At 33.7% G+C, this 9116-nt stretch overlaps 1 protein-coding gene across 2 annotated transcripts; it reads right to left on the bottom strand.

Annotated features, from left to right (window-relative positions):
* Positions 1-483: 483 nt before the first annotated feature.
* Positions 484-4793, bottom strand: LOC108323928 (protein trichome birefringence-like 12). Of its 2 annotated transcripts, none has more exons than XM_017556764.2 (4): positions 4196-4793; positions 2301-2438; positions 1716-1965; positions 484-1175 (listed from the first exon to the last, which is right to left on the bottom strand). In XM_017556764.2, exons 1-4 carry the CDS (start codon positions 4726-4728, stop codon positions 894-896), a joined length of 1203 nt encoding a protein of 400 aa, XP_017412253.1. In that variant the 5' UTR covers positions 4729-4793; the 3' UTR covers positions 484-893. The 2 variants fall into 2 exon arrangements, with proteins under 2 accessions (XP_017412253.1, XP_017412261.1); XM_017556772.2 differs by having other exon boundaries at positions 999-1152.
* Between the last annotated feature and the right edge of the window lie 4323 nt (positions 4794-9116).

Raw genomic sequence — 9116 nt, 5'->3', positions numbered from 1 at the left:
CGTTGACGGCACAAATTGATTTTCTGTCACATAACAGTATAACACAAAAAATAAAGCTTCTCGCATTTTATTTTTCCCATATGTTTTCTTTCTTAAGTCATTCTCGCCGTTGATTGAGGAATTAATAATAGATTTTATTGAAATTAAGTTAAAAATATTTAAGATTGTAAATAAATTAATAACACGTTCTATAAAAATCCTTTAATTCAAAGTATTCAAACATTTATTTTTGATAAAATCAGTAATTAAATAATTGAAAGAGTAATTTTCTTTTTATATTATCATCTTATCATAGAAGGTATTTGGTAAGACTCTTCACTTTTTAAACACCTGTTTCAAAAGTTACATATATATATATATATATATATATATATATATATATATATTATTATTATTATTATTATTATTATTATCATCCCATTTCTTTTATTAACATCTGCAAATTTGATTGATCGTCGTGCAACATGCAGCAGTTTCGCATCATTGCGTATAAATTTTCACTCACATAAATATGGAACATCTTACAAGATATCGAAATTTTGAACAGAAGATTCAGGAATTCTTTTTTTTTTTATCACTGATAATATGAACAAAATAATCTGAATGAAAGGAGTTACCGCTAGAATTTAACAAGTTAAAAGCCTATGATGAATGGCATTTAGATCGGGCCTGTTCAGTATAGCATATGCTCGACCAATTAGTCTCTTCCTTCCTCCATTGAAGCTTTTCTTCCAAGCAAGATCAGCCTTGCACATTTCAAGCACAACCCAAAATTCTCGTATCCTGGTCACAGAACTTGGCTGCATGGCCCCCAACACAACATACCAGAGGAAGTTTTCTGTTCATGCTATGTAACATTCCAATGGAACAGGTTCTTTACTTTCAGTGGCCCGTCAGCTCTTTTCTAAGCCATCATTGATCAGCTGTGACAATATATCAACCCATGTGTCGGGAACACCAGGCAGACACCAATGCATGCAATCCTGACCCCATACTGCAACTGCATCTTTCCTTCCTAACCAAATTGCTGGATGAGCATCAGCTCTGAACTCACTTAAATGAGTTAAGTCAAGCAAGTGAATGTCTGTGCCTTGTAATGCTTCTTCAATCACATAATTCAATAGTCTTGCTTCCCTGTTAACTCCGTTGTTCCTGGGTTCAAACCATGAGTCAAGCTGTCCAGGTATTAGTATATCAAAACACATGGGGCATGGAACACAATTCAACAGGTCCCTCAGAAAAAGTGAAGCATTCTAGTTGTTTAAAATAAAAACATTTATCAAATGCCACCCATAGTTGGATGTTCTTTTGTGAGACGTGTTACACAGTTAAATGAGGGAGAAATTTCAGAAAAGCATGTTCTAAAATGTAGCAATTTATAGCATAACAAATTGGGAGGACCATAATGTTAGGTTTACTGAGGAGGAGTTTCACTGGAAAGATACAACACCAATAAAACCTGAGCCTAATATCAATAAGACTTGAGCCCAACCATATAAAGAATTGTCATCACTCTCTACCCAAAAACAATAGGTTAATGGGTTCAGAAAGATACAACACCAATGCTCAATTTTCTCATTTCTAATCAATATGAGACTTAGACTCATGCTTGGATTCTCAACACATAAAAGTGATTAACATTGCAAGAAAGACAAGGAAAAGAGAGACTTCCCCAAGGAGACAAAAAAATGCAGACGAGTTTCAGAAATACACACCTCATTCTCCTCAAGGGGCCTGTTGAACAAGCAGCTCCCATTTTGATTCCAGTCACCACCATAAAAGTGGCTTGGGGATTGTAATCTCCAGAATTTAAGGGTGTTTCTAGGAAATTCTTTCTGAATGTATGTGATCATATTAGCAAGAACAACTTTGAGTCCATCTAACATCCTAAGAGGCGGAACTATTGCTTGTCCTGCTTGATAGAAGACGAGAGGCTTCTCTTCTGGAAATTTGTCATTATTCCACCTATTAAACACCAAATCAAGTAACTATGTACATTCAATCATTGGAACAGTTCATAAAAATACAGAGACAAGCCAAAAAAAATTAGACCCAAACCAGTTTCATAAAAAATATGTTGCAACACAAGAAATCCTCTTTAAGCTCTTTTCAATTTTTTAACAATTAATATTATTACTTATTTAATTCATTCATTTTTACTTCCTGTATATGCGTTGTGAGTGAGTAGTTGAGTCATTCAACAACTCTTAAACAAAGCATATATAGGCAGTCAAATTCAATTTTATTAAAGTGGTAGTGCATCATCCGGAAATTACAGAATTCAAGAAAACAAGAATTACCAGTGACCAGTATTAAACACCAGAACATCATAGAATCCGGCAATTTTAGCCCAATCATCAGCAGGAACATCAACATCAACTCGATAAAAGCCTTCTGATCCATCTTGCATCCCACCTTTTGCTTGTTTTGGCTGCCACCTTTGTTTAATCAGTAATGAGCTCATAAGGTTTCCATTTTCAAATTAACATCAAAGCAACATAGTAAAATAAGGCAATCAGAACGCAAAAAACAGGAACCACTTAAAACTAAGATAGAGTTAGTGGATGAAAATTATAAAAAGATGAAATATTTCAGAGAAATAAGCTGAAAGTTGAAACTGCAAATGGCGTAGCCAAACAAGATAAAAGAAGGAAACCAAGTTGGTTGACTTTGTAGAATGCCGATCTTCAATCCCAAATTATATAAAGTTCAGTTTTAGGAAACAGTTACTCCATTAATCATCATTGCCTAGCTAAAACCAGAAAAAAAAAATGTTAGGGGAGCAAAGTTTTGCCCCAACCTAATGACAAATGGACTTGATACCAAGAGCCAAATATTAAAGTGGGCGAAACTTTATTTTGACAGTAAAGGCTATAGGCTTTTTAACTTTCTAGGAGTGGTAGCTGCCCCTACACACTCACACTTAGTTCCCTTTTGTCCTTGCCCACGCCCTATTAAAATTAAACACCCTAGTGATATTGAAACCAAAGCAAAAGGAAACAATGTAATATTCATAAACATATTTTAACAGTCAAAATAAAAGCATATCTACTTCTAAAATCCTAAAATAGGAAATGTGAAGAGTAAGAATCTTCATGTATCTTTATCAGATTCATGCATATATTGTAGTATGATGCATATTTTGGTAGGGATGCATAAAGGAATTACTAATTTAGTATGATCCACAGAAAAGTGATTTTTTTAATACAAATACAATGCAGAATCTTTAACAGGAGTGCTGTATATATTCAATAAGTGGATAAAATATATATGTTTAGATTTCTGAGAAGTATTGTTCAGCTGCAGCGTTTATATTTGTGTTTCTAAAGTACTAATGCATCATCATAAACAATTCTCATAACAGTGCTATAGTCTACATCTATAGGTTCTTCTAATCCATAAAACGAGCTGCAGTATGTGTCGGATAAATAACTACAAAATGAAAATATCCAATTCACAAATATAGCCAAAACTATGAACCAACAACAACATACAAGTAGGACAGAGAATTGTTTGGATAAAATTCTCCAAAAGCACTAATAGAAGAAAGAAAATTAGTTTAAGCATAATTTAAAAATAAACTTTTGGAGAACTTCAGCATGACTTAAATAGAAACAAAATTTAACATATGGAGAAGTCTATTTTTTTTCTCCTTCTCCTACAATTGTTTATGGAAAAGTTCAATGTTGAAAACTCAACAAGAATTTCCAGTCATTAAATACATCTCCCGGATAGATTATCACCAACCCTGTAGTTTAAAGTTCAAACGCTACTCTTTCAATTCAAGAACAAGTTTGTTGTTTCAACATCCTTCAAACCACCACCTATCAAACTTTATTCCACCGGCACACACCCAAATCTGAACCAACTATCAACAGCACATAAGTATCAACCTTTTGGTTATCCGATACAACCTAGAATGCCCGGTTGCTATCAAATATAAATTTCACACCAAATTTCAGTACGTCAACCAATCTCTAAGGATCTAAGCTAACTCTCTACAGCATCTATCCAAAATTAAGCTTTAAACTTGAAATAAAGCACCATACTTGCCACCACCTCTTCAAGTGAAATGCACATTCAGACTATCAGGCGAGGAGTTACATACCCCCTTCATGTAAAACAAAGCAGTACATATCTATTTGCAATTATCTGAACCAAAAAGAAAATAAAAATTGGTTAATGAGAATATTACTGGTATCTGGAGAGCAAAACAGCACGGTGATAAGCGACGGTGACATTGAATTTGGGAAAATAGGCACCCCTCCAAGCACCCTTCTTTTTCCACTTTTTGGCTCCCTCATCGGCGACCCTGAGAGTGCAGAGAAAAGAAGCCAAGAAATTCTCGTTGAGGGAGTCCCCAATAAACCCAATGTTCCTGTTCCTCATCCGACCCAGAAACCGAAATGGGTCGATCCGGTTCAAGTGGCAGTTCCGGGGCACCCACTTCCAGGAGTTGATGAAGCTCATATTTTGCCTCTCGTTTCGGAGGCAGTTCCAGGCGTTACGGTGGAAAGGGCATGTTTGGTCGTAGAGAGGGGTGCGGTCAGGATCCGAGACCCATTGGCCGGTGAAAAGATTGCATTTGGAGATTGCGAGTGATTGTGAGGTTGTAGAAGAAGAGAAAGTGTGGAGAGAGAGGAATGTAGAGAAGAAATAGAAGGTTGCAAATGTTAGTACGATGAGCCATGGTAAGAGATTCGAAGGGAGCTTCGGAGACATTCTCATCTATGCCCGTGTCCAATTCCTGCTCCCTCTCATATTGGGGATACATTTTTCAACCATTTTCTTTATAATTTCGTTAAATCTTTCATATAGTCTTTATGAAGTTTAGAAAAGCTTTGGAGTCCAACAATGTCACAAACAATAAAATCAAAAAAATAATATACAAATTAATTATATGAAAAAAAATTACTTATTTATGTGTGAAAATTTAAATTATTAAAAAATTGAAATATTGTTTGATTTTTTTTTCTTTTACATATAAGTATTTAATATAATTTATTTTTAATATATTTGGTCGACATAAATGGTTAAAATTAGAGGTGCATCTGCTTATCGTGGTAAGACTATCAAAAGATAAAGGAGATAATCTACAACATCACCTCGTAGAAGATACTTAAAAGAAAGAAATATGGACGTCATTGAGAAACATTAGTAGTATATTCAATAAGAGTATATTGAGGACGAGCATGTTGACTAGGATGATGTTCCTGAAGAAGAACATGAAGAAGGTGGATTCCCATGAGGTCCATAGGACACCTCCCAGCTTACCCACTACACGGAGCATGTTCCATTTGCCATATGGCAAGACCGAGTTAGTACACATCCTAAATGTTAATTCATCCTTAATTGGTTAAATTTTTTTTTGTTATATATTTTCTTTTTGTTGTTATGTAGGATCGAGGGGAGATCAATGTGATCTCCCATGGAAAAAAGAAAAAAAAATTGGATTTTATCATGAGGCTATTGAGTCTTTTATCACAATGTCTAGGTTGAGTTCTTTAGTGAACTTATCCAATGAGTACGTCGATTATGGGTTGATTGTAGCCCTTGGGGAGATGTGGTACTTGGAGACAAATATTTTCCATCTCTCGGTAAGTGAGATTACCATCACATTAGATGACATCAACAATCTGCTACACTTATCCATTATGAGTCAATTTTGTAAGATTGAGAAGTTAGAGTATAAGGAGGCTCGATCTCATATCATGGATAACGCCAAAGCTACAACTGAGATGACACGAACACGTGGTCCAAAATTTAGGCTGAGCTAGCTCAAGAAGGTCTATGAGGAGTGTTATGAGCAGGAGCTTTAGGAGTGCGCTGCTCGTGCGTATTTGTTGCATCTGGTTGAATGCACAATTTTTACAAATAAAAGTGTTTGACACCATTTGTACAATATACAAGTGAACTTGACCATTCAATATGGCAATGTTGACCATATAACATGCACCTTTTTCATTAGATAGTAGTTCCAACCTTCCTTCTAACATAGAACCTCCACCCAATGAATACCATAACTCTTTAACATTTAAGTAACTCATCTCCTTTAGAATGAAAAAAATATCAAAGTAGCTCTATATGTTTGGGTTAATTACCAAAGTACTGGTTTCTCCAACATATTTCAATTACCCATTATTGATAAACTTATCCATATGGTGAAAGACCACTTCGATATCATAATTAACCATCTTAGCTAATATACGCCTATATATATTTAACCCTATCATATATCAAAAGGACCACATAATTTCAAATGGGGCACCACAACCAAAACAACAACACACATAATGGGTTAAAAATATGAGGCCCAAGTGAGATCAACCTGGAAGATTCACTTCATTCTGCCTAAATGGGAGAGAAAATATATAGTTCTGAAAATAATCTTAGTTAAAAATGTCTTACTTAGATCTATTTTGATCCTTGTTTCCATTTCTTAAGACATGACTTTGTTATTTACTGAAGTGCCAAGTTTTAGATGATATTGTTTGTTACAACTCTTAGGATCAGCCAAATTATTTTGGAGTTAACTATTCTCTTAAGTTGTTATTTCACGAGACTATGTATGTATAATCTTACATGTGCACGAATTTGACCAGGAAATTCAGGTGGACCATTGATTGACTCGTATGACCATGTTAAGAAAGGTAATAACAAACTATTACTTTTATGAATATCCTTCCATGACACTGTAAAGAGGGAATAACATACTTATGCTTTTAGTATGAATAAGATAGAAAATTTTCATATAAATGTTTTACAAGATATGAAAATTGCCCTTTGTAGCTATTAACTAAGCAACAAACTGTAATTTGCCCCTTACCATACATTTTATTTCATATTAGTGCCTAGTTAAATTTCAACTATTCTAACCTAAATAAGAAATTAATTTGTTGCTCCTTTTAATTTCACCACCATTATCTAAGCTTATTGTTTTGGTGGAAATCGTTATCAAAGCTAATTACAATAATTTCTACTACTAGATTATTATTATTATGTTTAAATAATGATTCTTACTCATTTTGATGCATTTCAGGGAATGGACTGTCATTAGGTGTTAACTTTGCAATTCCCATGGACACATTCTATAAAACACAAACTTTGAATATCATTTTCAAGTGAGGCACCATAACCAAAACAACAACACACATAATGGGACACCACAACAAAAATAACATCTAACTTCATGGGGGAGGCGACCACCACTATGAACTGATTCCATAAATAAATAAGCAATACACCACAACACGACAACATTGCCAAAAGGAAAATATAGACACACATTCAACAAAAACGCACATTGGACCTTCAATGGAACCCACTTCGGTGTTAAAAAAATATTTCTTTTTCACTTTCACTTTTTCGATCTTTGAAATCCCAAAATGAGCTTCTCTTTTTATCTGTTGGAAACCCCCAAATGCAATTCTATGTTACAAATCCCCAATTGAAATTCTCTTCTTCTTTGTTCGTAATCTCAATCACAAATTATCTTCTTCTCTATTCCAAATCACGAACTTAGCTTCTTTTCCTCTCTATTAGAAATTCCCAAATTCGTTCACTCTTTTTCTTTGCTCGAAATACCTAATTCCATTAACATTCAATTTTTTTCCTAAACCTAAACCCTAATTGCAAAATTTTCATGCCACTACCCCGTTAATGGCTTACACATCACAATAATATCCCACGACAATGTCACGACAGTAAAATATGAACAACACAATTTCACCAATATAAGTCAACATGATCCATTTAAACACCGTGAATACAATTAGACTTAATTGATGCACATTACACAAAAATGTGGAAGAAGTTGACACTTTTTAAAAAGTGGGGATCAAGTTAACACACTGCAATGAAAGTAGGGACCATTAAAGCAATTAAACCAATAAATTAATATTAACTAATAAATCAAAAATAACAAAACATATTTGTTGATATAGGGAGCTATATCTAGCAAAACTCATCTCACATATGTATTTTTGATGAATAAAAGAAATGTTTTATGGTTTCTTGCATAACAATTGCTTGATCATTACTGTGTTTATGTGCTTGAAATGTATTGTATATGTATTCATTGATTGAAAATGAATCAATTGTTTAAACACATTGCACATTGTATATCTAGAAGAAATAATTGATTAAATTGTGTATATAATCTGTTAAATTTCTTCATATTTCAGTAAATGCTTAACAAGGGCAAAATAGTTGTGTAATAATCGATTAAATTAGTTGTATAATCGATTAAAACACGTTGCTTTGCAAACATGTGTTTACTGAGTGCATTGATGTGTTTGGAATGGAAAATAATTGGATATTTTGCTTAAGTATGGAACTTAACCATAAGTTTCCTAATCGGTTAAAATGTTTATCTTGTGAAAATCATTTTCATTTAAATTCATAACTGCCTGTAACGGTCATATTTGTTTGTTGTTGGCTTGTATGATTTGCATAATCGATTGCATGCATTGTTTAATCTTTTAAATCTGATACAAATGTAAAACAGTTAAAGTAAAATTATTTGTGTAATCAATTATATCACGTTAGGGTTTGAAATCCTATAAATAGACGTCTTGCGCGTTTTTTCAATATAATTACATGAACTTTCACTTTCATAACTAACTTGTTTGTTGAGTATTGATTGCAAGAGCGTCTTAGAATAAGTTTTGAGGAATCAAATATCTCATTTGGATTATTCATAAAGATTCTTGCAAGAAAGCTGAGTTGATGCATTGTTGGTCATATATGCACTTTTGGTGTATTCTTTGAGGATCAATGTCTACATTATAATCAAGAGGATTGTGTTCCTGTTACTGTTGGTCAGGAGAAGAACTGTAGTGTTCTGCATTGAGAGTTGGGATTTCGAATCACACTAGATCCTTAACCGGTTTTCGAAAGTTAGCGAACCCTTGACCGAATGATTGATTCTTGTGGCAAGCTCTTCAATTTGGACCGATCAGTTTCTTCGTTCGCATAAGTTGAGTTTCAGCTCTTTTTTTGATCTTTTCTATTATCTGTTGCATGTGAGTCATCTTTCATTTGCATACATCTTTTTAATAATCTATATGAATCTATGTTGGGATTTGGGATTCTTTAGAGCAAGTTCATCTGTCTTT

The sequence above is a fragment of the Vigna angularis genome, chromosome 1 (assembly GCF_016808095.1).
Source record: "Vigna angularis cultivar LongXiaoDou No.4 chromosome 1, ASM1680809v1, whole genome shotgun sequence".
In the NCBI taxonomy this organism is placed as follows: domain Eukaryota; kingdom Viridiplantae; phylum Streptophyta; class Magnoliopsida; order Fabales; family Fabaceae; genus Vigna; species Vigna angularis.
The sequence above is the reverse complement of the archived record's forward strand: the minus strand, read 5'-3'. Positions and strand labels throughout refer to the sequence as shown.

Bases quoted from the DNA above. Each gene is read 5' to 3' on its own strand.
- LOC108323928 (XM_017556764.2), bottom strand. From the start codon at position 4,728: ATGAGAATGTCTCCGAAGCTCCCTTCGAATCTCTTACCATGGCTCATC. The intron at 2,439-4,195 runs GTAATATTCTCA...GATTAAACAAAG, and splicing joins GTTTTGCTCTCCAGATACCA to GTGGCAGCCAAAACAAGCAA. The intron at 1,176-1,715 runs GTGTGTATTTCT...ATACCTGGACAG, and splicing joins GGCCCCTTGAGGAGAATGAG to CTTGACTCATGGTTTGAACC.